Consider the following 26,044-nt stretch of genomic DNA (forward strand, 5'->3'; position numbering starts at 1 on the left):
TCCTGAATTTTTCAGCACTCAGGTAAAACATTGTGGTAATTATATAAAAAAAAAATATTCAAATCCCAAAACAATTATTTTCACACATCATGGGGAGATTTCTAGTCATTTATATCTAAAAGCGTAATTTTCCACTGATCATATGCTGTTTGAATAAGTTGAAGACTTACTGAATGCAGTAATTAAAGGTGTAAATGTTCATCTGTTAAAGTTCGAAACTGAGTCTGGACCAATAATATGCCACAAATGGTTGATATTACTTCACTGGCTCCACATAAACAACAGTGTTATTAACAAGCTCAAAATGTTGCTGTGTCTACAGGTCACTTCACATCTGCTGAGGACCTCAACCTGCTCATAGCTAAAAACACACGGTTGGAGATTTATGTGGTCACAGCAGAGGGACTGAGGCCAGTCAAGGAAGTTGGCATGTATGGCAGGATCGCTGTCATGGAGCTCTTCCGGCCTAAAGTACGTCTTGTACAAATATTGTTTTAATAATGAAAAGTAAAAATCTTTTCTTAGTTTGGATTGCTGGTGGAATGATAAAAGAATTAATTTGCTTTTGGTTGCAAAAATATAGCTTGTGGTCTGTTTTTTTGTTTGTTTAATTAGGTGGAAATTTGACGTTTGAAGATAAGTAGGCTGATATCTAAATGATGTGGCAATATTCAGTGTTTAGTGCTAAGCATGCAATATATATGGCTACCTTGTGTTGTTCCAAATAAATCCTCCCAGTTGTTATTTGACAGTAATCCCAAAGTAGTTTTTTTCCCCGCTGACGAGCAAATTTAGAAACTATGATCATCTCTACTAATTAGGGTTGTAGTAGGTAATTTAAATCAGTGGGTCAATAGGCCGTGACAGCCTACTTTTAACACTTTGTATCAAAGCCTGTTAATGAAATGTCACATTTTTTTCCTGTTGTTTTTCAGGGTGAGAGCAAGGACCTGCTGTTCATTCTCACATCCAAGTATAACGCGTGCATCCTTGAATACAAACAGAACGGCGAGAGCATTGACATCATCACCCGTGCCCATGGCAATGTCCAGGTGGGTAAGGTCACAACAGTGTTTTTTTTTTTTTTTTTTTCAATATGAATGACTGTTTTCACAACCAACTTCAAACCTTCTGGAACATTTTTTGCAGGATCGTATTGGTCGGCCATCAGAAACGGGGATTATCGGAATTGTCGACCCAGAGTGTCGGATGATTGGTCTGAGGCTGTACGATGGGCTGTTCAAGGTGATCCCTTTAGATCGGGACAATCGTGAGCTCAAGGCGTTCAACATCAGACTGGAGGAGCTGCAGGTCATCGATGTTCACTTCCTGTATGGCTGTCAGGCCCCAACTGTCTGCTTCATCTATCAGGTACTGTAAGAAGAACAGTCATTTCGGATGTGAATTAAGAGGATAGGAAAAGGCTGCTTGTTAATTCATACAACTGCAACATGTGTATTTATTCTCCTAATTTTTCATTTATGGTCTCTCATACTCCTCATTCAAGACACTTTTGAATATGTATAATCTAGTGTTGTTTTTTGCATCATAGGACCCCCAGGGACGCCATGTAAAGACGTATGAGGTTTCCTTGAGGGAGAAGGAGTTCAATAAGGGGCCCTGGAAGCAGGAGAATGTGGAGGCCGAAGCATCTATGGTCATCCCAGGTAATCGATGCTGAAATATTCTTCCGTTTCAACTTCTTTGGGGGTGATTAAAAAGCAAAAGAAAGCAACCCATTAATCATGAATTCAAAACGGTATGGGATAGGTTTTGAGAAAGACCTGCTGTAGTAAATGAGTTCAGTTCAGTCGAAACATTTTACCCTAATGCACGCTGTCAGTTTGTTGTTTGTCTGTATTATTAAAGCAGAGCCACACCTCAGTTGAAGCAATGTCGTGATGCACTGGCTTGCTTCCAATGTGTGCACCTGTTATGGTCACATCGCATGATGTGTAATGTCACAGCAAATTAAGCCAACCCTGTCGTATCATGTAGTAACTTCTTTGCTGCATTAAAGAGACATTATCTCTGATTAATCTACCAAAAAGCTTTGCTTAATGTAACATTATTAATCTAGTTTAAGGGTTCTTAAATGCTGAGGTAAATTTTCTTTTTTTTTTTTTTTTTACTTTAAAACAAAACAAGAAATACTTGTGACAGGAGAAGTGAGTCTGTTAAATGATTTAATACATCAGAAGGCAGAGATATGAAGCGCCATCCTCACAGCGTATTTTGTCTGTATTCCTCTGTGGCAAGAAGGATGAGGCAGGAAGCCTGTGTTGAAACACCAGTGTCTCCTCTCCCTCACTTAGAAATTGCTATCCACGATAAGTGCATCTTAAGCGCTCTCCATCATGTCATTAGATCGGACGCCTTGAAGGCACTTCAGTTCTGCTGTGAACCACCTTTCTGTATTCTGTGCACAGCTCTCTACAAAAATCTATCTTCTGTTCCTGAGTTAGAAGAGTACAAGATGTTTTCTCCGTTGTGTGATGACTGAAATTATGTAGCATTAAAGTTCAAGAAAAAATGCTTTGCTCTTAAAAGCATTAAAAGATCTATTTTTTTCCTGCGTGGATACACTCTAAGTTATAAATGGAATGATTAAATCCTTCCAAAGAAAGCTGTTGAATTGACATTATCACATTTTTTATGTTTCCAGTATTGTGCCATCTTACTTTAATCATGCAGTTAATTCAGGAATAGATATTTTTGGATTTTGTTATTTGCAGGATGGTATAACTGGTTTGAGCATATTAATGATATCTGTCAGGATGTGCACGTATTTAACTCTGATTCTCTTGCTGTGTGCTTGCATTTTAGTGCCGGAGCCATTTGGTGGAGCTATAATCATAGGACAAGAGTCCATCACCTACCACAATGGAGACAAATACCTGGCCATCGCACCACCCACTATCAAGGTAAAGAGCTCAGAAAGACGAATAAAGAGAGAAAAATCTTAATGCTTCAGGCTTGGACTTTTTTGTTGTTCCACTCTCCTAAAGAAGGCAGTTTAACATTTTGGTTTCATTCGATGGAATTAGATAGTGTCTCCTAAACTAAGGGGAATTGATGATAATTCAGTGCGGGGAAATGGTGTTTTTCCTCCTGCAGACTGGAGGCAAAGGAAACTACAGATCATTAGCCAATTTCAAGCCAATTTTGTTTTTACAGCCCTCAACAATTCCTTCATATAAATGTGCCACTTGCTGTTCCATCCTAGCAAATGAGCGTTTCTCTATCAAGGAAAACTAAAATAAAGTTACAGAGTAAGGTAAAGTCACTGGCAAAGTCATTGCAACTCGCCACAGGTGTGGTGCGATTGTTTTGATATAAAGCTCATTATCACCGTGTCGGAGAGCCTTTAAGTAAAGTAGTGACGAGTTGAGAAGGTTTTGTAAGAAACTGAGATGCAGTTTTTCAGTGTGAAACTGAAATAAAAAAGCTGAAACTGTCATGTTGTTACCTTCAGAAGACCGTGAAGGTATACTTGGTCTTATCTTATTAGTTATTACTCTCATTGCTGCTGTTTAGTTGCATCTAGATGCAGATTAATTGTTTTATTTAGCAGGTTTTCAGTCTTTTTGTATTTTCAGGTTGCAGTTTGAGCTGCTCAGTAAACATTTGAGGCTCAAGTCCCAAAGGACCTCCTCAACAGCCTCCTTCTGTAATTAGAGAGCTGTCTTTTTACCATAGTACCAAAGTTTCATACACTTTTGACATTTCAGAGCCATTAGCTTTGCTGCTAAGTGCCTAATCATTGTGAATTAGGGTTGAGAGATTGGTGGTTCTTCAAGGCTCATTCATGCAGTGATACATTTTCTCTAGTTTCACTCATTGAAAAAAAGAACATGTACTCTCAGCAGCGTGCTGAAAATCATTTCATGACCCACCTGTTGTACACAACAGTATAAGAATGAGGCATTAACAGATTCAACATTTATTCAGTTGCTTTTTGCTCATCCTCGTTTAACTGAACCGCAAAGTTGTCTTTATCAAGATGTTCTCATCACAGATAAAAGTGTGGCACAGTGATGGCTTCAAACGCTACTAATCCATCTGCTGTTTCATAAGAAGCTCGAAATGGTGTCCGGCTGATCTATTTTATCTTAAAAACAGCCTCCGGAGTCACGCAACTTTGTTACGGCTCTGCAGCAGTGTTGCTTAACACTCTTGTAAATGTGTAGGAACAGGTTGAGGGGTATATGTAACATCTGAAACCCCATTTAATATGCTATTGAGGTTTGTAGTTTTATTTTTTTTTTGTTCTGTATGTTCTTTTAATATTTGCATAAATTTAAAACAACACTTTTGGCAAGTACTTAATCTTGTCACTCTGAGGCACTGAAGTGCAAACTGAATTAGAGTCACCAACAATTCTGCCACCATGCAAAACTTTTTTAAAATAGATGTGTCCGTGGTGGCTCTGTCGGACAGTTTTACCTGTAGAGTCTAATAAGTTGATTAACCGCCTTTCAGTTGAGAGAAAAGTCAGGATCGGAGCCCTAAAAATTCAAATTGGATCCAGGTTTTAACAAAAGACGGTAATGATGCCACAAGCAGGAGGATTGTAAGAATTAGTTTTGCAGAAGTTCGACCAAGTGAGAAATTGACTCCACTTGTACATCAGACAGTGACAATAACGGTATCCTAATTTGAAAGAAAGGTAGAGCAAGTTGAGTCACGCTAGGTGGATTTAATACCAATTTCAATCATAACAGCTTGCCAACTGGAGAGCTTATCTTGGGGTTGTTGTAAAAAGGGGCAGCTTTGGCTGTCTAGAAACTGAAATGTTTTGGTATGGCCCAGTTGGGTTTGGCACATGTCTTCAAGAGAGCTCAAGTCTTACCAGACTGAAGCTGTTAGTGTAAAGCGAATGCAATTTTACAAAATCCACTCAATGTACACAGAAGCTTGTATCAGAAACTTCATCCTTTGCTTCATGCAGTCTAAGCAGCTTTGCAGTTTCCTCTTGACAGCATATTTTTATCAGAAGTTGAAGCAACACGAGGTGATTATCATACCATAGAAGTGTGATATTATATAAACACAACTAAAGCTCAGATCAGTCAGTCAGGTGATTACTGCTGGTGAACATTAGCATATCACAGATACGTTAGTGTTAGTTCTGCGTCACAGTAATTAATCACAAGATATTGCACAACATAAATACCAAAGATGTGTTTTAGATGTAATTTAGACGCAGTGTTTTTACTGCACAGTTTGTCCCCCAGGGAGCACTAGTGAGTTACTTTTGGAATTTCAGAATTTACCATAACTACAAATTAGGACATGTAAGTAGTATATGTTTTATATGTTTCCAGTTCCCACTAACAATGTAAAAAGGATTGAAATGACCTTAATGGTGGGCAGACAAGGCGACAGAACTTGGACGGGTATTCTTATGAACAGCTCTTTTATAAAAGGAGTAGTAGGAGAAAATTAGACCAGACATCTCTCTAAGGGAGGACAGTGCTTGTCTTAAATGTCTGCTCTAACTGCGGTGTGTGACTTTGTTTCACTTCTCTTTGTTATTTTCTCCAGAGTCATACAGTTCTTGTTGCTGTGTGTAGAATGGCACTATCAAGAACAATTTAAAAGAAATTTTGCCCTCAAGCACAAAGTATCGGTCCATCTCTGTCTCAGAGTACTGTATGTTACAGAGTTCTTTGATACTAATTGCTCCATGTGGGCGGTGGGGCAGTTTGGTGGTGCTGTGGTTAGCAGTGCAGACAGGCACCAGGAGACCCCTGGGACCCTTATTCATTGGGCCTGTATTGACTTTCTCCAGGTGTTTTGGCTTCATTCAGCAGCACAAAAGCATCTGTGTTAGGGTAATTGGTCACTCTGAATCGACCAAAGGTATGAATGTCAATCTAAATTCTGGACTTTCATCTTGTGTCATCCATGTGATTGAGAGTGACTGACCAATGTGTTTTCCCATACGCGCTCTGAAGCTACTGGGCAGACGGAGTACAATAAAATGACATTTAATAAACCTTAAAAACTTGAATCGGTTTATATTGATAAAATGTATAGGTTGTGCAGAGTGGAATCGCGTCCTCTGTGATCAGCTTTTTATTCCTCCCATAAAGCCTTGATGGGACGGCAGGAGCCAGGAAATATTAACCTGATGACGGGTCAAACCCAACATACGCTGTTCTGTTGCTTTGAGTTTTTCATCATTTCTTTTTATTAATCCATGAAAATAGGATGAGGTTTTCTTCTGGTACAGGTTTGATTCTCTGAGGTTTTGCAGCCTTTACCTCTTGAATGCCATTTTAACTTTGTTTGTGCTCCACTCTAAATTGCAGCAAAGTACCATTGTGTGCCACAACCGGGTGGATCCCAACGGCTCACGCTACCTGCTAGGGGACATGGAGGGACGCCTGTTCATGCTACTCTTGGAGAAGGAGGAACTAATGGATGGAACAGTGGCGCTCAAAGATCTTCATGTGGAGCTGCTCGGAGAGGTGCTCATTTGTCTTATTCTGTCTGCTGTTTTCTCTCTATCGCTCTTGCTGTTTTTATCCACCTGACCATCCTCTGGCATGTCTCCCATCGCCTTGTCTCTGCCTGCCTCGACCACCCATTCTCTTGCTTACTGATTTCTTCTCCTGTCTTTTCTTCTTACACCTAAGTACCCCTTTTTGTTACAATTGACTTTTGAATGGTTTACAGCCCTGAGAGGAACTAATGGCTCTGTCTACTCTTGTACAAAAGATAAGAAGAAAATATTCCTGCTCTTTGTTACTTGCTTGCCACAATGTCACTTATCCCTTTAAAGTTGATTTAGACAATGACTCTATTTCAATACTGTGCTTGAAGGTCAACCTCATGTTCCAGGCAGACAGCATTTAGTTTGTAGCACCGTTCTCGTAATGACTTTCCAACGAGCTCAGAGGGGTAAAATGCTTTCTTTCTTGTTCTCTGAGGGATGTTGAAGCTGAAGCAATCAAGCAGACTGCTAGTGCTGAGCCAGAGACGGATTGCTTTTCAAATCATTCTTTACAGTTTGGACCAGTCTGTGCAGGCATGAGTGACTTTAAATTAAAATGTCAGACAGAAAAGGCTTTATTAATTGTTTGTCAAATATAACATATATTATTTCTATACAGTAAGTGTTTGCATGGTGACTGGTGAGTATGGTTTTAAACTGTCAGTACATTGACTTGCACAGTTAAGTCGAGCTACAGTTACAGCTTGAGTTGGTCAGTTCATTGGAATCATCTCCATTGTCACAGTATACAAAACAGGCCACTTATTCAGCGCAGATGTAGTCCGGCCATCTTTACCAAACCCTTTGTTGCCACCGGCTTCTTCTTCTGTGCTCTGGATGGGAACTGTGGCACATACGCAGAACATCAAGGCCAGATTGAGTCCATCTGAACGTAGTGACCCAACTGCTTTATCTGAGGGTCAAGCTTTAAGAAGCTCATTTGTATGATTTTTTTAGTTTTCTTGTGTCATTAAAATGCGCTGATTAATGGGAACAAGTTTGAACATATCATTTTTTTCTAGTTTCTTGCATACAGAAATGTGCCTGTGTTTATACTGCTTTTCTAAAGTTGAAAGTATAACTGTTAGCTTATTTTTCTACATTTTGCAAACAACTGTACATGTTTGCTACTCTATTAGGGACTTAGTTTCAGGTTGGTGTAGAACAGTGATGACCTTTTTGTTGCTGCTGTCAGATAATTGACTATCATCTTCTTCATCTTGTTACGTGCCAGATATGTTTATTTATCTATGTTTCAGTTATTGATTTAGCATGTGAGTGGTCCAAATCAAAGCTAATGTTCTCATCTAAAATGACCGATGTCTTCATATTTCCACAACAAAAAAGAAAAAAAACAATTGAACGTACAGTTGTATAATGTGTTAATAAGGAAGCTAATCTTGATGTTTACAAGGCTTTATTTATTTGGAATGTTTACGTTGTTGATCAGCTGTCCAAAATGCTTAATTGCCTTTTTTATCAACTGGTATAATCAAATGCTCATTTGTGCTTTTATTGACCCTTAAGATTGGCATTTACTATCCAGTAAGAGTTGGTGTAAATCGACTGCATCATTACTGTGAAATGGAGCTGAAACTGTTAATCAATCAGGCAGTCTGCAGAAATTACTAGATGATTTGTCAAATTGAAACTTTAAGTGTCCAATGAGAGGATTTGCTTGTTTTTCATTATTTAACAATTATCCAAATCTTCCATTTAGAAAGAACATGCCTTCAGTTGAGTATCTGGGAAATTGTGTAACTTTTGAGATTTAGTTTGAGAGATATTTGTGTGTTTCCTCATTGACAGACATCGATTGCTGAGTGTTTGACGTACCTGGACAATGGTGTGGTATTTGTGGGCTCCAGACTGGGCGACTCCCAGCTTGTGAAGGTAAGAGGCAAAAGAGCCTGGTTTTACAAAGTGGCAAAGTTGATCATGAAACTTTATTTTGTCCAGTTTAAAGGGGGAAAATGACAAACAGGTGTTTGGCACCTGTCCGCTGTGTCCTGTCATTCGTTTTTATTCACTCAAGGACTTTGTTTCCCTGCAGCTCAACGTGGACAGCAATGAGCAGGGCTCATATGTGACAGTAATGGAGACGTTCACCAATCTGGGGCCTATCGTGGACATGTGTGTGGTGGACCTGGAGAGGCAGGGCCAGGGCCAGGTAATTATCACAAACATTTCGTGTTATTTGTCACAGAAGAAAAGGTTACCACCCAGTGGTTCCTTTGACTCTTGAATCTCGATCTGTGTTTTTTCCTCTTTATTAGTGGATTAGCACCAACAGAGTTACATCTAGTTCAATAAAAAAAGTCTCTCCCATGACTTTTGAAGACTTATTCTTCTTGTTCTTCTTTTATATTACCAGTATCTTTACACCAAGCATCAACATGCACCCACTGTAGTGTCCACTACAGTTTCCCCTGGTGTTTAAAGGCATCTGTTGAACAGTAACCTAATTTTACATTCTTGTTCCATTGCAAAAAGGCATTTCACCCTGCAAGTAATTTCCTTGTAAAATTGCCTCCTTTGAAATCTACAATGAGGACCTTGTATTGGCTGTTGTTCCCTGCACATATTCTAAAGATTCATCATATTCAGCTTTTCTGTGAATGTAAGGTTGTTTACCTTCAGGAAATGTCAGCTGTGTATTCTGAATGGCATGCAGTATAAATCGTATTGCATCTCAATGTAACATTTAAATGGCAGACACATCTTTTTATTCCTACAAAGTGATTTTTTTTTCCTTATTCCTGAAAAGTCAAATGGATAATTTGAGGGGAAAGAAAGAAAGAAAGAAAGAAAGAAAGAAAGAAAGAAAGAAAGAAAGAAAGAAAGAAAGAAAGAAAGAAAGAAAGAAAGAAAGAAAGAAAGAAAGAAAGAAAGAAAGAAAGAAAGAAAGAAAGAAAGAAAGAAAGAAAGAAAGAAAGAAAGAAAGAAAGAAAGAAAGAAAGATAGATGTATTTTTATGTTAAATGCAACCAACCTCTAATGGAATATGTCTGCTATTGACGAGCCCTCTAACACATTACCAGAGAAATATCATAGTTTGGTTAAAAAAAAAAAATTCTTTGAACATTTATCCTCCCTTCTGTTGAATCACCGAGGCACAGGGAGATGAAACAGTGGAGTAAAGACAGACCGAGAGAAAGAGATGCTGTACAGAAGGAGTTGTTGGCAGGGTTTGACAACAGGCTCCAGGGCACTGGATGGAGTTCCAAAGGCATCAGTCCACTAGAGCACTGAGCCACTCTCCTGGGCACAGATCAGCAGACAATCAGCCACTGATGGGTTTTCGTCCTTACACTCCTACTCTTTTCATTCTGCTGAGATCCAGAACTAAATCTGATCCCAAATGTTTTAATTTGCCATTTGTTGCAAATCCACAGAGCATTTGGACTGGCAAATTGATGCAGATACATTCCAGGAGTGTTGAGAAAAAAAGAGGACTGGTGCACAAGCTGCAGGGCGAAACACAGCCTGACCTCTAAAAGAGAAATGGTGACAGCACAGTGTGTAGTCATAGCTGAAAACTGATTATGTTCACAGATGTGCTGCTGAATATCATGCAGAGACTAAAACCTGCTTAAATAACAAATTCACAAATGTGTGAAGATTATCAGGATGAGGGCATTTGAGAGGATGCTCAAGGGAGTTAGGTGGGTTGCCAGGTTCATCATGGCTATTTCCATTAAGTTGGCAGGTGGTGGGGGGTGGGATTATGTGGGCTCTGGCATTAATCTTGTAAGTGTACCATGACTGGATGAATAAATAACATTCTGGTGCTCTCCAGATACCAGAATTATTCACCTTCAGGGTAACGGCCATGTCAGAGAAGCTCTACTATTAACTGATTCGACTGTTTGTGCTACTTGTGCTAGTGCTGTGACATTGTTTCGTACAACTACCTCCACTACACAATCCTTTTTTAAGGTTATTATATGTATATGAAAAATCATATTTAATTTATTTCAGTTTTTTGCTGTTTGGCAAAAGTTGACGTTGGGCTTCCATACTGCTGTCAAGGAAGCACCGAGATGCGAGTTAGTTGCAGCTAAAATTAGCCAGAGTTCTTGAGGCTGTTTTTGAGGTTGCTGGTTCATTTGTGTTAGTATTCAGGGTAAAATAATCAATATGGAGCAGCGCAAAATTCAGCAGAAAATACAAGCAGTTTTGTGTTCGGGGCAATTTTAATTCTACTGCGCTCCAGGAGAGTTTGAGCGAGACATGACTCATTTAATATGGAAGGTTTGCAAAATGAAAGTCAAATACTTCAGCAACAGCACAAACGTCTCGGCTCACATCATCTGCCAGTGCCTACAGTTGAAAGAAGCCAAACAAGTTAAATGTCCAGCTGCTGACCAACAAAGCACCTCATTTTTGACACATACCATTGACCCAAGCTATGTCAGATCATCAGAGAAAGCTAAAAGTCAGTTTTACAAAGACGCTAAGCTAAAAGTTAATGGAGGGTTGGTCTTTCACACACATTTTTTAGCACAAGACATTTGTATGTTTGGCCTACATTTCAGACATTTTATATAACATTATCATAGTTTTATAAAAATGTCCCTTCAGTTTAATGATACTTGCATTTATCAAATTGTAAGGGATGGCATTTTGTTAATAATTAACTGTGTAAACATTGCAATCTTTTCAATTCATTTTCAACAGTGGTTCTCATTTAATTTCACATTATTTTACTGAAGAACCTTTATTGCTGCAGCCTTTAACATCTGTAATATCTGTTGTAATTGAAAACAATGGCACAGTGAGTTATATGTACGTATCTGTATCTGCTTTAAAAGTCACTGCTTCAATCCAAGCACACTGTGGACTGTTTGGAGATGAATCAAGGTTACTTTTGATTGCATTCAAGAATGAATTGCAGTTGTAACCCCAGAAATCACATCTGATAATACCTAAAGATTCCAAATAATTGACCATTAATGAAAAAAATTGCCTGATTATTTGATTCTTTGTTACTAAACCCACGAGCCTCTGACCGCTCCTGCTTGGTTTTCCTTTTTGCTAAAAATCAAATCTGTGCAGTCAGTGCTCACTTTTTTCGCTAAAAATGCAAATGATAGATTTAACTAATGCGTAAGCATTATCCCTTAATCAAGCATCATAGTCGGGAAACAGAAGAAATAAGGATGTAGCAGATGATTTAAGAGAAACCATGAAAATGACATCAGTTATAAATGCATAGCAACCATGTGTCAGAAAAAAGTTGAACAGTTTCTCTGTCCTTCTTCGTCTTTGCCTCTTTCAGCTGGTAACATGCTCAGGCGCATTCAAAGAGGGCTCTCTTCGGATCATCCGCAACGGAATTGGGATTCATGAGCATGCCAGCATTGACCTGCCGGGAATCAAAGGTTTGTGTGTCCTGTGTGTGTACGTTTGTGTCTCATCCAACACCTCCCTCTCAGGTTCTGACTCTATCTGGCCCTTAATCCTCGACTGGCTTGACAGAAGAGCCACTTCATCCTGCGCATCTGTTTGTCTCGCCGGCCAAGTTGCCAGCTGTTGCTGCACCAAGCTCTGCACATGAGTGCAAGCAGATGGTGCAGATGTCGTAGGTCTTGGCTTGTTGCTTTCAAAAGAACAGGAAAGTTGCCAAGGCTGGATTCAGAGACATTTGTTTTCATTTACTAAACCAAAGAACTCCAGTGTCTGCTGTGGTAAACAATCACATTGAGGAAAGCCAGCAGGTTTTAATGACCTCTTAATTTCACAAGATTAGGTTCCTCTAAAGGGATTTATCTGATGCTTAAACGAGACACAGAGGCCAGTTAAGGTCTTCTTGTTCTTGTTAGACTTCAGCTGTTTATTGACCATCTCTGCCTTAAAAGTCTCAGCTGCTGGCTCCTGCCCCTGGCCTCTCAATGAGGACCAATTATTCCCTAAGCCAATCAATGGCTCTCTTAAAAGAATTTGCAACCTGCTCGTCTTCCATGTTAGCATTTAACAGATGGACTAGTTAAAGATCGGCTTCTGGCTTGATGTTGTATTTCTGGTGCAGAAAATGACTTTTCTTTCTGACACTCATTCTGTTCAAGGTTTGTGGCCGCTCCGCTCTGAGGCCGGCAGAGAGACAGATGATATGCTGGTCCTGTCGTTCGTGGGTCAGACACGGTGAGCGTGTGCTCTGCTGCATGCCAGAAAAGTATGGAGTCACTTCTGATTACACATATCTTAGTTCTGAGTGTGTTTCTCCTCAGGGTGTTGATGCTAAGTGGTGAGGAGGTTGAAGAGACCGAACTGCCAGGCTTTGTGGACAACCAGCAAACATTTTACTGTGGAAATGTGGCGCACCAACAACTCATTCAGGTTCATTTACACACACATTCACACACTCTTTGTTACACGTTGGAAGTGCATGCGTTGTCAGTGTGCGTCACCACGGCGCCCTTTTCTCAGTTTAACATTCACACTAGTTTGATAGCTGAGAATAGGCTGTCTTACAGCGTTCAAACGTCACAGCTCAAAGCATGAATGCCCTCTAATTTCTCAAAATTAATTATAGAAATTAATGATTTAGCTGTAGTCTTTTTTTCATTTAATAAGATATACTTTACTGTAGCTGCATTATACATGCTTGAAAAGGGCAGTGCAGAATATGAAGGGTGCAAAAGGACTTCATGTATTTTACACTTGGCCCTGATGAATATTGCACTTCACTTAAATCAACTTTCAGGCTGCCATTTGAAATGAGGATGAGATCTGTTGGAAATTCTGCCAGACGTTAGACCTTCTTCTATTAATCTTTGCTCGAGTTTTAATGCTGGCACATTTTTTAACATTTTTCTAGTCTCTTAGAGATGTTATGTTTACACAGATATGAAATTAATACTTTTCCCCATCTGGCTGCTGTTACATAAGCCTTGTTTTCTGGCTTTGCACAAAGTTACTTGATTTGATAAAAGTTTCTACTTTCCTCTGCAACTGGCATTAAAGCTACCAGTTGCAGTCAGACATTTTTAATTTGGCCTTCAGTGGTTGCACCAAAACAACAACAAACTGTTTAATTGGTAGTACTGGGGACACTGGAATTAATGTACCAAAAAACAACTGCAGGATTTGTTAAGTAGTATTATCCAATTTCCATAGTTTTTGAAATACTTTTTAAATGTGCTGTAATCACAAAAGAAACCGTAGACGTGGCATTATTTCATGCAAACAGTGAATTAAATGACTATGCAACATGAAAGTACTGGTTACAGTGCTAAACCCAATAAGACAGCCCTCTGCAGCTTTTGGCCTTGCTGTAGCTTGTTATTTTGGTCCGTCATCCTGCACATACACCGTGTGCTTTGGCTTTGCTGCTCTAATTAACTTTGCAATAAAAACTGTGCTGCTCATTCGAGTAAACAAGTTCAAGCAAGCCGACCAAGCATACCTCCCCAGCATGTAATGGCTGAAATCTAAGGAAGCAGCTGGTAAGCCGTGCTGAGCAGAGTGCAGAGCATCTAGAAATGCCAACATATTCCTCTCAAGAGGAACTGGAGACCAAGTCAGAGTTAAAAGACCACTGAATGTGAGACTGGCAGAGATACTGGTGCCAGTCACTGTACCAACAGCTTTGCATGTCAAGCTAATGATCAGCCATAGATAGTTTGTTTTGGAGTGTGTCCTCTACCTTGTTAAAAGTCAGACTGCTACTTTGGTCCAAATCAAACAATTTGAGTGCGTTTTAATTAAGGGATAGAAATAAATGCATGAATTTTTTAGTTCAGATATCAAAAGTATCAGATATCTCCCCTCAAGGCGATAGAGGTAGTGGCGTAGCATCCAATCTACTGGGGATGCTGCTGTCCTAAATCAAATGTGTCTCGATGTTAATGCGGTTAATGCTTTGTCTCCTAGATGATTACATTAGCATCAAAATTAAGAGGTGTAAGCCATTAATCGCCCTGTGTTTTAAAACGACCAGCATAAAGAGAAGAAGGGAGGAGAAATCAAGAGAAAAGTTGTCATTTCTTCTTCTATGTCATCTTTTTCTTCTGCTCATAACCCCCTGCTGTTAAACGTGGGTCTATTTTCAACTTTACGGGATTCTTTTCTGATATTTTTCTGGGTGTGTATGCAGTTTGTGTTGTTGTTCACATCATATATGGTAGCTGGCAGTCTAGAGCAGTGGTTCCCAACCATGTGTGTGTGAGGCCATCAGTCCACAAAGGATGTAAAAATGAGATTTTCACTGCTCCAACACCATAAAACTTTTACCAGAATTAAAAAAGAATCTGGATGTTAGTAACATCAGTGAATGTTACTCTAGGTTTTGTGCTGTCATAGAAAAAAAAAAAAAAGAGGCACATCAGAACATCTGTTGGGGAATTTGAGTTTTTTATATAAACATCCATAAATGATGACACGTAAAATGCATGTTTTTATCCTTAATGTCTATGCTGCAACTAATCTAAGTTTGAATATGCTTGAACTTTCAAAACCTGAGTCCTTAGTAATCTGATATGTAATTGTATCTTATATTTTTCTCATGTTTCTAAATTTTCTTTTCAAAGATCAGCCTGACCTGCAAAACTATAAAAGTGTGAATTTGAAGAAATATGTCATGCATGCACTGGTTGAAGTGTAACAGTGTTGGTGATTGCCTGACTTAATCTTTAGCAATGTCTCCAGGGCTAAATGTCCAATTTTTTCCAAAACCGTTGATTAACCACAAGTTGGTGAAATCAGTGCTTCTTTTTTTTTTGGAAGCAATGCCAACCCAAACAAACCTTAGAAATGAGACAATTGGATCCTCTGCCTTTTTAAGAGGATGTTATGCTGAATATATGCTAGTTTCACATCTCATTACACCACCATATTATGGGCTCAGTCCAGCACCTCCTTTTGTCGTTGAATTTTTTTTTTAATCCAACCTGCTGCAGTTGTGTTTTTTTTTCTTTTTCTTGCCTCTTCGGTGCTGTGTGCCTCCCTCCTTCATATCATTACATCTTAAACGTAGAGTTAGTATTTTGCCTCTGCCTTCGGTGCCATTTATTCACAGTGGATGTTCTATACAAAAGCAAGTTTGTATTTGTGATTGTAAATAATTCTTGAAAATATTTTTAGGAAAGGCTCATTTCTTGATATTTAATTTGTGATTACACTGCTGTGTTTTCCCTCAAAACATGAGAATTTTTTTCATGGTTTCTATTAAATAAATGTCAGTGTAACCTTTATTTTGGTCTTCGGTGCATAACCTTTACTTTTCTCTGCTTTTGGACGGGTAGAATGTTTCAGCTTCATAAATATTGCTGGAAGTAACTGAGCTTGTGCTAATTTATTCATTGTAATTTATTAGAGTGGATTTAATGAATGTCTTGCCCTCACATTTCATCTACCAGAACAAATGCAGATCTTGTTGAAAGATTAATCCTTATTTCATTTTAGTACATCACATATAAACAACTGTGTTTTCTTTGAGACGTGATCTAATCTCAGTCTCCACCTGGTTCGGTCCTTTTCCAGAAATGAGAATTGTTCTTAAAAAAAGAAAAAAACCTGTCCTCCTGTAGATCACATCAGGTTCTGTGCGCCTGGTGCTTCAAGAAAACAAGGCGTTAGTGAGTGAGTGGAAGGAGCCACAGGGCAGGAACATCAGTGTGGCTGCCTGCAACCACACACAGGTGGTGCTTGCTGTGGGACGGGCCCTCTACTACCTGCAGATCCTGGCTGGAGAGCTCAAACAGATCAGGTAAGACGGACTTCTTCACACGCATGTTCAGCTTTATTTCACTTTTGTTATTTGAGGTACTGTTTCACTCACATTGTTGAATGAATGGTTAGGCACAGAAAGACAGATGTGAGCTGGCACAAAACATCAACAACAGGAATGTGTTTATTTTATATTATGTTTTATTTCAATCATGCATAACCACAAAAATTTGTGACCGGATCCAGCATACAATCAGCATGTCGAAGCTGAAAGACAAACCGGAAGAAAGTGCTATGCTGGCTTTGTCAAGATAAAAACAAGCGAGATGTAATGTGGTCATTGTTGGGCTTTAGAGTTGCTGCATGTTGAAAGTGGTAACGATTGGACTGAATCCGATTAGCTACAGATTTACTACAAAATCCCTTGCGGGCAAATATCATTAACAGTCAGTGTGTTTGACAGTGAGACTTCACAAGAGCCCAGAAGTGGGGAGAAATCTCTGACCTCATTCCCTTAGATACGCTCCAAAACATGAAAGCCTCCAAATGTTTTTTTGGAAGGAATTACTTTTATATAATTAGTTGCTATGGTACAACAGCAGAAAGCAGTGACAAATCTCACATATGGATGCATACACGATACTCCACAGAACAGCTGTGCCAAAGTTAAATTAATCATTTAATTGCTATATTCCCAGTAGTTATCTCTGATTCATAGTTATTAATGTATCACTATCCTGCGTAATCTTACTTAAATTTTCATTTTGATCTCTGGGTAAGTGTGAGATTCTTCAGTCATTTGCACCATCAAGCAACAGAACCTTACATTTCTCTCGTTTTGCTGTTGTGGTTTACCTTCATGCTGTCATCAGGTTTCTTTTATAGTTAAATAGATTGTGCCTTACTTGGTGTTTGTAAGTAATGAAACAATTAAAGAGTTGGAGTGAGGTATCTCATCTCATCAGAGCTGTTTAGCCGCTTAGATTGTAACAGCTGCTAATTTGACGCGAGTGCTAGACAGGCCGTTTCCACTGATAAAGTGTTAAAGGCTGAAATGCTCCCCTTTAACTCAAAGTTGTATAAAGTACTTACCATTTTATGAACGCTTAAAGGTTAAAAGTGCTAAGTGCCAACCCCTCAAACAGTAGCAAACAGCTATTTGCTCTAATCTAATTTCAGCCAAAAGTATCTGGTACTGTAGCTCCAGGGCCTTTTATAAAGGAACTAAATAATCGCTTCAGACTGTGGCTGTGTCACCTTTTCACTGCAGCCTAAAGTGCAGAGAAGATAAGGCAAATAATTTCACCAGCTTTCATTCTCTGCTGCAGTGCTTAGACAACTACAGTGAGGCAGATGTGCCATGTGCACCGCAGAAGGACACGGTGCACCGAGATGACATTATTAAAACTCTATCAGTCAGTCAATCCTATCAAATGCTGGAGAATAATGTTTAAATGTGACCTTTCTTTTTTTTTAAGTTTCATCCAGCACTTTTCAAAGAGTTGAATGGTTGTGATATGCAAATGATCATACATAGAACACACTCAGGTGGGCTACAGATTTATAATCAGCAAGTCATTTATATATTTGACACAACTGTCAAATCCTTCTCTAACAGTAGGCGTATATGTCATTGTCTGGATTCAAACCAGATGATTAACTCTTTTATTTTAATACCATGTCAGACACCATCTTGCCTACTCTTTTTTTTTTTTTTTTTTTTTTTTTTTTTTTTTTAAAGAGGGATGAATTTAGAATAAATGCTATTGCAGAAAATATCTTGTTATTCAAAAAGCACACGTACTCTCAAACTTTGTTGGAGTTATTGTTGAACTAGATTAACCGTACAGCTTATAGAAGAAAGAGATGGTCGTCACTGTGCTTTTGTGCCACCACAGTTTTATAGAATATTAATTGCCCTCTATTAAATTATGATGGCGTGACCTCACTGCTCGACTCAGTAGATGACTGAATAAGGTTTATCAGTTTGCATCTCACTTGAGAGGAAAAATCAATTAGAAATCCAGGTCTGTGTCACTAACACAATTATCTGGTATGCTATTTCAGGCCTTCACAACATGCAGGGCAATTTGTGTTTTTCTTAACTCCTCTCAACCTTCCTCAGTACCACAGAGATGGAGCATGAGGTGGCTTGCCTGGACATCACACCTCTTGGGGAGGGCGGCGGTGAGTCACCGCTCTGCGCTGTGGGACTGTGGACCGACATCTCAGCCCGTGTGCTCAAACTGCCTTGCTTCACAGCACTGCACAAGGAAATGCTGGGCGGAGGTAAGAGAAAAGAGGCCGAAATCACAGGCAGTAAAGAACGAAAGCTGTTCCTGACTTGTAGAGAAAGGCAGGGGGGTGGAGAAAACAAGTCAAGTGTGTTATCTCTGAGTCCCGGTGGAGCTTACTACATTTCAAGAAAACCAACACAACAAAGAAAGACCAAAAAAATCGAATCCAAAAGTTTTCTTCAAAACAAAATGTGATAAAACAAGAAACAAAAGGATTTTTTTTCTCGTGTTTGTCTTTGAGTTTATTGTTTAGTATCTCATGAACAGCTTTTAATGCTAGATTCTAATACTAAATAGAGCTGCAGTGTAAAAGACTAAGATAATTTTTTACTGACATAAAAAAGTTTAACAGTAAATATCACGTTTTTGTGCGTTTATAATCTCGTTATTGTTTATTTCTTTGAAGCAGCTTAAAAAATTGGAATTGTGCTCCTTCATCATCAGTCCTGCATCGCATGAAAAAAAGAAACTTGAAGAAATAAAACGTCTAAATTCATTTTGCTGAATGAAATAATTCCTACGTTCTATAATCCTAAAGACGGAAGACTCATGATGTCATCAGACATGTGACTGTAGTCGGGCTACGTCCACTTTTAGCAGTGGAGGGGCAGAACTGCTGGCTTTATGACTGCAGACTGTTACACCAGCTGGAAAAAACACAGAAAATGTGTCTAAAAGGGTGAAGAGCGGCTGCTCATCAAATGTGCCAACAGATTCAGAAAAGTCAGGGTTTCTTTTTACAGAAAGCTATGAAATAAAGAGAAGCAAAGGGATTTCTATCAGTCACAACTGGAATCCAGAGTCAGAAATACGGATTTGCATTTCAACTCTTTACGTCCTGTTTGTTAAATTTATGATAAGAATTTTTTTTATTTTACAATATAACAAACCATAGACATCGTAAGCTATTAAGCATCTCCTGTTAATACTCTGAAACTGCATCATAGTTTTAGCATTTAATGTAAAAAAAGAGTGGAGAATGTGGATTAGATGTAATGATGACCTTAGAGGAACGATAACGGATCTATTCTGCAAGTGATATTTCTACAGAAAGTGACTTTACAGTTAAAGTTTGTTTCAAATATGTTAAAATGAAGTTATTTTATTGCTGTTTTGGTTAAATCACACCTGTAGCATCTTTGTAATCCCGATCCGCTGGTTCACACATCGAGTATTTTCCCATTGATTAAGGGGGTGAGGAGAAAAAGCTTATTTAAGACTATGATTAAGCAGTAGAGAGTGTGCTGCTTCCATTACAGAGATTTGAATAAAATAAAAGATGTATTTTACCACCTTAATATCACCAACAAATCCCCCTTAGAAGTGCAACCACACATCCAGGCTTTTATGTGCTTTCAGGCTTTGCTTTGGGATTTTTCCTGGAGTATAAATTAGGGTCTTAAAAACACAGAGAAACATGATTTATTGCCATTATTGTTGATGTCCTCGGTTTGTTTGAAAAGCTGCAAAAATCCCAGTCAAGACCAACAGCCTTTAATTTAAGATGATATTCACGTGTTGTTCTCCCGATCTCCTGAGCAGCGGCAGCAGCCATGTTGAAAAATGTTTTCCAGTCAAGAGGCCGTCAATTCAAGCGCTCTCGGCTGATCGATACAGAACAGTGATGTAACTGTATACCCTCTATTAACAAAAAAAAAAAAAACTATATCTGTACGGTAAACATGAAGCCAGGAGCGTCACCCTGCTGCTGCCGGCTCATGCAGCCCAAACAGAGCATCTTTTTGTGTTGTTGGGGAAAAACTAGATGGAATTTGTTGCTAGATGAAATCTGAGGGTGGGTTTGTGGAGATATCCCCTAATTAGGTCCAATAAAAGAGATTTCTAAAGTAAAATTGTATCTCCGTTTTAATTAGATGTAAATGACTTCTGACATAAAGTGCCTCATTTTTTAATATGCACTCAGTGACCACCTCAGCATTAACTATTCTGCTTATCCAAATGTATTTAGTGCACCACTTAGAATAATCTTAGATTAAACTTCAGAGAAAGTAAGCATATTCTGGAAAAAAAAGTTTTACACCATGAGGAAGCAGGACTCTACCCTCCAATTAGTATGCTTCATCTTTGAAGAATATCTCAATGTTCTGCCAAAGTGCCACACTTTCAGCTGCTTGATGCTCAAACCTTGCAAATCATGCCCACTTTCTTAAAAATGGGCAGACTGACGGAAGCAGGAAAGCTCTGAATGAAAGTTTAGGTGCTACTTTAATTCTTGACATTTTAGTTCTATCGCTGGAAGCAGGGAGTCTTAATTCCGCAGCACTACAAACCTGTCCTTCAGCCGTGATAGTTTTGTTGTTTCCCTGTAGGTTCTTGCCGTTTACCTCCTCACTCAGGTCCCTACAGAAATAATCAAGCTCTCAAGCATTCTGAAGAAGGTTGTCCTGATATAACGGCTCTGCTATCAGAGAAACAAATGTTTTAGAAATGGAAAAGAAGACCTTTTTTTTAAAATAAGGTTTCCAGCCACTCTGTACAGAAACCTTGATTGATTCCTCTGACAAATACCTGTTTTTGCAGACATTCATCACTATGGGTGAGGAAGAAGTGACAACGTGGTACAGGAAAGATAAATTATCAGTTTGTGTGTGTCCTCAGAGATCATCCCTCGCTCAATCCTAATGACCACCTTTGAAGGCAGCTACTATCTGCTGTGTGCCCTGGGAGACGGAGCGCTGTTCTACTTTGGTCTAGACCTGCAGACTGGTAGGTCTTCCTCTTCACTACACACATCAGACGTGAGCTTCTCAAACCTCTCAGATCAAATAGAGCCTCTGTGTGGGCCACATTGACATTTTTGGAATATCGTTTTTGTGTAAAATTGCATGTCAGCTTGTAAGATATTTGTATTTAATGGGTGAGAAACTGTGCAGGCGACGGACATCTGCAGATGAGTTTTACTGAGCGGCAGTCGCTGAACTGCACTGAGCGATTATCAGTGATGTAAAATAAAAGCTATGGTTTTATAGACAGAAACATCAAGGCAACAACCCCGAGTGTGGTCAAAGCTACCAGGAAAAATATTGTTAATTCAAACGTATCATAAATATCTTCCTTATGGAGACAGGTGGAGGAGCCAGCTAAACTTGCGGTAACGTTTTCCCCCACTTGGGGTATCGCATTTGTAGTTTCTGCTGCAAACACGTTAGAAAACCATTGCTTATTTACACGCCCAGAGAAGAGGAATGTTATTAATTATTCCTAGTGTTTTACTAGTCAGTTTTGTCCAACTCTGTGTTCGGTCTGAAAGAAAAAGGTGTTTGATGCTCTCCTGGGTTCAGAAACCGGTTGTTAACTGTGTGTGTGCTGTTTAGTGGTGAGCAGGAAGTGGACACAGCTTTGAATAAGAAGTCCACTTTAAATATTCACATGTACACTACCTCTCCATGTAATCAGCAGATAGGATGCAGATTTTTTCTTTTATTTCTTTTTAAATCAGACTCAACAACTATGGAGGTTATAGAGGTAATAGCTGGACTTTCCAGCCAGATCTTACTAAAGCCGACAGTGAGGTTCCTTCTTTATTTTCAATGAATGCAGATGAATGAATAGATTTTGAATCTTAACTTCTTATCTTTCTAATTCAGCCATTTCTCTCACTCATTTTTGTTCATTTTTGTTGAAAAAAGATAAGCATTACAACTAACATCATCAGGACATTAACATGTAAGCATGAGGGGGAAGAATATCGAATCTTTAATGCATCACGATGCGGTAGGAGGTTCTGAATGGCTTGACAAATGTCCAAAAATGGATTTTCTTACTGAGTAAAGTAAAGTGGACGGATTGCTAAAGGAGGAAAAGCAGAAGTGAAGCTTCTGAACAGTCTATCAGATGCACAAGATGAACGGCACCCTCCGTGTTTAAAACTGGGAAATGGAAGCACTTTGACTTCTGTGAAGCTGATTTAAAATACTTTGGAAACACAACAAATCTGTGAAACCAAGTTTTCAGGGTTTTCAACGGCTCCACGTAACAAAGGCAATTACAAACTATCGCAACTTTTATTGTCAAGGATTTGCGTCCATGTTGAGCCTGAGAACCAGTGTTTTGAGGAGAGATGAAACATTTCTTGTATCATATTGACGCAGAGATTCCCACACTCTGACACTAAATCTGTAGTTCTGGAATCATTTTTTAAAAAAGCAGGTGGGTTATCTCTCACATGTTGTGCAGACTGCATTGTCACAGTCTAATGTCGCTGTAACTGCGCACTTTATCACAGATGATAGCTTCATGCGCTCCAAACATGAGTGAGTGTACAGCTCTTTGCACCTGAGAAGTCTGCGACTTTGTTTGTGATTCAAAACATGCAACGTTTGTATTAAGCGTCCTGCTTTTTAACTTTTACATTTTTTTTATTATATGTTCTTTTTCACTGCTGAGAAATATGTTAGAAAATATAAACATCCAGTTAGTTGGCCGCATCTCCTCTATTTGTTTTATTAGTTAAATATATTGTTATCACATGGTGAGAGAACTGATGTCCTGTATAGAAAAGGAAAAGATGCATTAACTTGTAATTGTTTTATAATCATATCACAGATGTTTTTGAGACACTAACCCCTATTAATAAGTGATGAGTATTAGAATACGGTCCTTTAGAGATGGAACTCACAATTATTGTCATCATTACTGATTAATGGCCAGCACAATTTCTTCACAGTTCAAATTTTGTCAGATAAACCATACAACCAGTGTAACTGAAGATAATTATTTTAGAGTCGTATTATGCATCGAGTAGCAGCGAGTTGTCAGACTTGAGAAGCTGGAGCTGGAGCACGTTTGGCAGTTGTGTTTGGAATGTATCTGGAAATGACTGATTAAACTGACTGATTTAAGTCAATGATTGAAATTATTCCAGATGCATTTATTTATTTATTTTTTTAGTCAAGGGAAGAGTTGGTGAACTGTTTTCAGATTTGGGTTGGAGGCAGTTAGAAAAGAAAAAAACCTGTACACAAGCAGCACTCCCTGACCAAGGACTAGGACAATGATATAAGAATGTACACAGGGATTTGAATATAATCAGATTACTCCCCGCACCCCTGTAAACCACTGGCACCGAATTGAATAAAAAACAGGGGGCAGGACTCACAACTACGATATGAGTGTGCATATAAATGTGCTCATTAACTTTGCTTGGGTTTACTTAGATCATAGGATCACAGTCCCATAGTGTATACGTTAGTTAGAGGGGATGGAACAGGACGCCAGTCTATGGTATAAGTGCCGTTATTATTAGCACTGGCTGCACACATGTTAAATGAAAAAACACAAATATAACAAAGATGGATGCTTCTACACATGGCTCAAGGGCTTACCGAGCACACAAGGACAAACTTTATTGGTTAAAGGAGCTTTGCAAAGTGGTCTTTTGGCCCAAAATGTGATTGGTACACACAACTTTCAAACCGGAACACAGGCTTCAACCGTATTCCTTTTTCCCAGGTGCCCTCAGTGAGCGCAAGAAGGTGACCCTTGGCACACAGCCCACCGTGCTGAGGACCTTCAGATCCCTTTCTACTTCCAACGTCTTTGCCTGCTCCGACCGACCCACTGTCATCTACTCCTCCAACCACAAGCTGGTGTTTTCTAACGTCAACCTCAAGGAGGTCAACTACATGTGCCCGCTCAACTCTGAGGGCTACCCTGACAGGTCAGCTGCACAGCTTTATGCCATTTTATTCTTATATTCTTATTTTACGTGTTCCATTTGATCGCTTCAATGATTTTTTGAGCTGACACAGCTGGCTCACATCTGCTCTCCACTGACTACAGAAATTCACTCGGTCTCATGTTTCTGAATTGTAGGAGATGAGTGTACCCCCCCCTTTCAATGCTACAATTCCTTTCTTTTTCTTTTCCTCTTCAGTCTGGCTCTGGCCAACAACAGCACCTTGACCATCGGTACCATTGATGAAATTCAGAAACTCCACATTCGCACAGTTCCCCTCTACGAGTCTCCCAGGTCAGTATTTCAGTATTGACACGTAACTGAACATGAAATGAATGTTTCACATCTATCATCTGTGCAAATATTTTGCATGTTTTCATATTTGCTGTGATTTTGCCTTTTCCCTGTATCTGCTCCCCCTCTGCTGCTTTTGTTATATATCTGCTGGATAATTTCTAATCCTCTCTTCGAGCCTGTAAATGACAGCCAACACTCAGCATTGTTAAATAAGTTCCTGAAGCCCTTTGTTTCTTACAGCTTAGCCTAGTTTCTACATCCACATACACTTGTATTTATCCCTCTGGTTTTTCCCTCCCCTCCTTCTCCTTTTTACACCATTACAGGCGGATTTGTTACCAGGAGGTTTCCCAGTGTTTTGGGGTTCTGTCCAACAGAGTGGAGATTCAAGACGTAAGCGGCACCACATCTGCCGTGCGGCCCAGTGCAAGCACTCAGGTACTATATATCAATACTGTGGGGGGATTTAAAAACACCCGGGGGCTTGTTTGTTTTGCACTCTTATCTAACCAAGCAGGCTGACTAAGGACATTATTTATAACATTAGACTGGGATCTTGTCAGGAAGACAAATGTCTTGTCCTGTCACCTCGTCTCCTAGCAGGTCTGTTGGAGCTAAAATCTTTAAACCAAGATTCAAATCAAACCGTTGTGTGTATTTAGGTTCATGAAGTCTGAGAATTTAATATTTCCGTTTATCAGAGACTTAAACCCATTTTTAATGTGTTAACTGACCCACCCACGGCTGCACAGAAGCGTTATTTGAGTAACTTTCTATTAAAGGAATACCCCAAATCAGTTGTTAGTCAGGATGCAAGCGTTGATAAAAGCTAATGAATTATTAAATTCAATTTTACATGCAGGTAAAGTCAAATTTACCCGGATTGTGGCTGTCAACATATACGTCTCAGAGAGGGATCATCCTCCAAGTTTGTTGAATTAGGATAAATTTCACAGCTTTGTTCGAAGATGTTACACAAAAATAAAAGTTTTGCATACAAGTAGTTTACTTGTTTTGTCCAGTAAATGTGTACATTTGCAAAGCATTATATTTTATACTAATGAGCTATCACATAACATAAGCGGGCATAATTTGTCAATTCCCCCACAGGGTACGCTTCATATTCTTTATGCAATTACATAGAAAGAATATTTGCATATAATGGTGTGAGCATCGATTGTTGGCCAAAATGAGTTGGAAAATATCAGCATATCAGATATAAACAAAGATCCAATTGCAGTTTACCAAATAAATATGTTAATTGGTTGCTAAATATGCTTTTAATACCTGTGTAGGGTGTTAAAGTCTTATCCATGCTTGGGAAACACTGCATTATTTATTATAAGCAGTGTGATTATTATCAAATAATCAAACAGTCTGCATATGCAGACCTACATATGCGCTATGCTCGTTTACAGCAACATTAGAGCAAACGCTACAGTAAGAAGAGCGACAGGGCTGCAGCTCTAACGCTGGTCTCTGTGCGTGTCTGCAACCAAATTTCCAAATCCAGCAGGAGTTAAAATCAAATGTCTGCGACATAAGACATGATCGTGACACTGACTGTCAGATTTTACTCAC

General features: G+C 39.1%; 1 protein-coding gene across 1 annotated transcript in view; it reads left to right on the forward strand.

Annotated features, from left to right (window-relative positions):
• The window catches only part of ddb1 (damage-specific DNA binding protein 1), a 43,242-nt gene that overhangs the window by 1,090 nt on the left and 16,108 nt on the right, over positions 1-26,044 (forward strand). The window contains exons 2-18 of the mRNA XM_072380042.1: positions 323-471; positions 936-1,052; positions 1,150-1,371; positions 1,553-1,667; positions 2,827-2,924; positions 6,318-6,476; positions 8,312-8,395; positions 8,556-8,672; positions 11,784-11,886; positions 12,571-12,646; positions 12,733-12,841; positions 16,033-16,211; positions 18,297-18,460; positions 21,088-21,195; positions 23,941-24,148; positions 24,365-24,460; positions 24,790-24,901. Coding sequence (XP_072236143.1) covers positions 323-471; positions 936-1,052; positions 1,150-1,371; positions 1,553-1,667; positions 2,827-2,924; positions 6,318-6,476; positions 8,312-8,395; positions 8,556-8,672; positions 11,784-11,886; positions 12,571-12,646; positions 12,733-12,841; positions 16,033-16,211; positions 18,297-18,460; positions 21,088-21,195; positions 23,941-24,148; positions 24,365-24,460; positions 24,790-24,901 — 2,216 coding nt within the window. The remainder of the gene's footprint in view (positions 1-322; positions 472-935; positions 1,053-1,149; positions 1,372-1,552; positions 1,668-2,826; positions 2,925-6,317; positions 6,477-8,311; positions 8,396-8,555; positions 8,673-11,783; positions 11,887-12,570; positions 12,647-12,732; positions 12,842-16,032; positions 16,212-18,296; positions 18,461-21,087; positions 21,196-23,940; positions 24,149-24,364; positions 24,461-24,789; positions 24,902-26,044) is intronic.

The sequence above is a fragment of the Leuresthes tenuis genome, unplaced genomic scaffold (genome assembly GCF_036924035.1).
Source record: "Leuresthes tenuis unplaced genomic scaffold, fLeuTen1.0.hap1 SCAF_2, whole genome shotgun sequence".
NCBI lineage: Eukaryota > Metazoa > Chordata > Actinopteri > Atheriniformes > Atherinopsidae > Leuresthes > Leuresthes tenuis.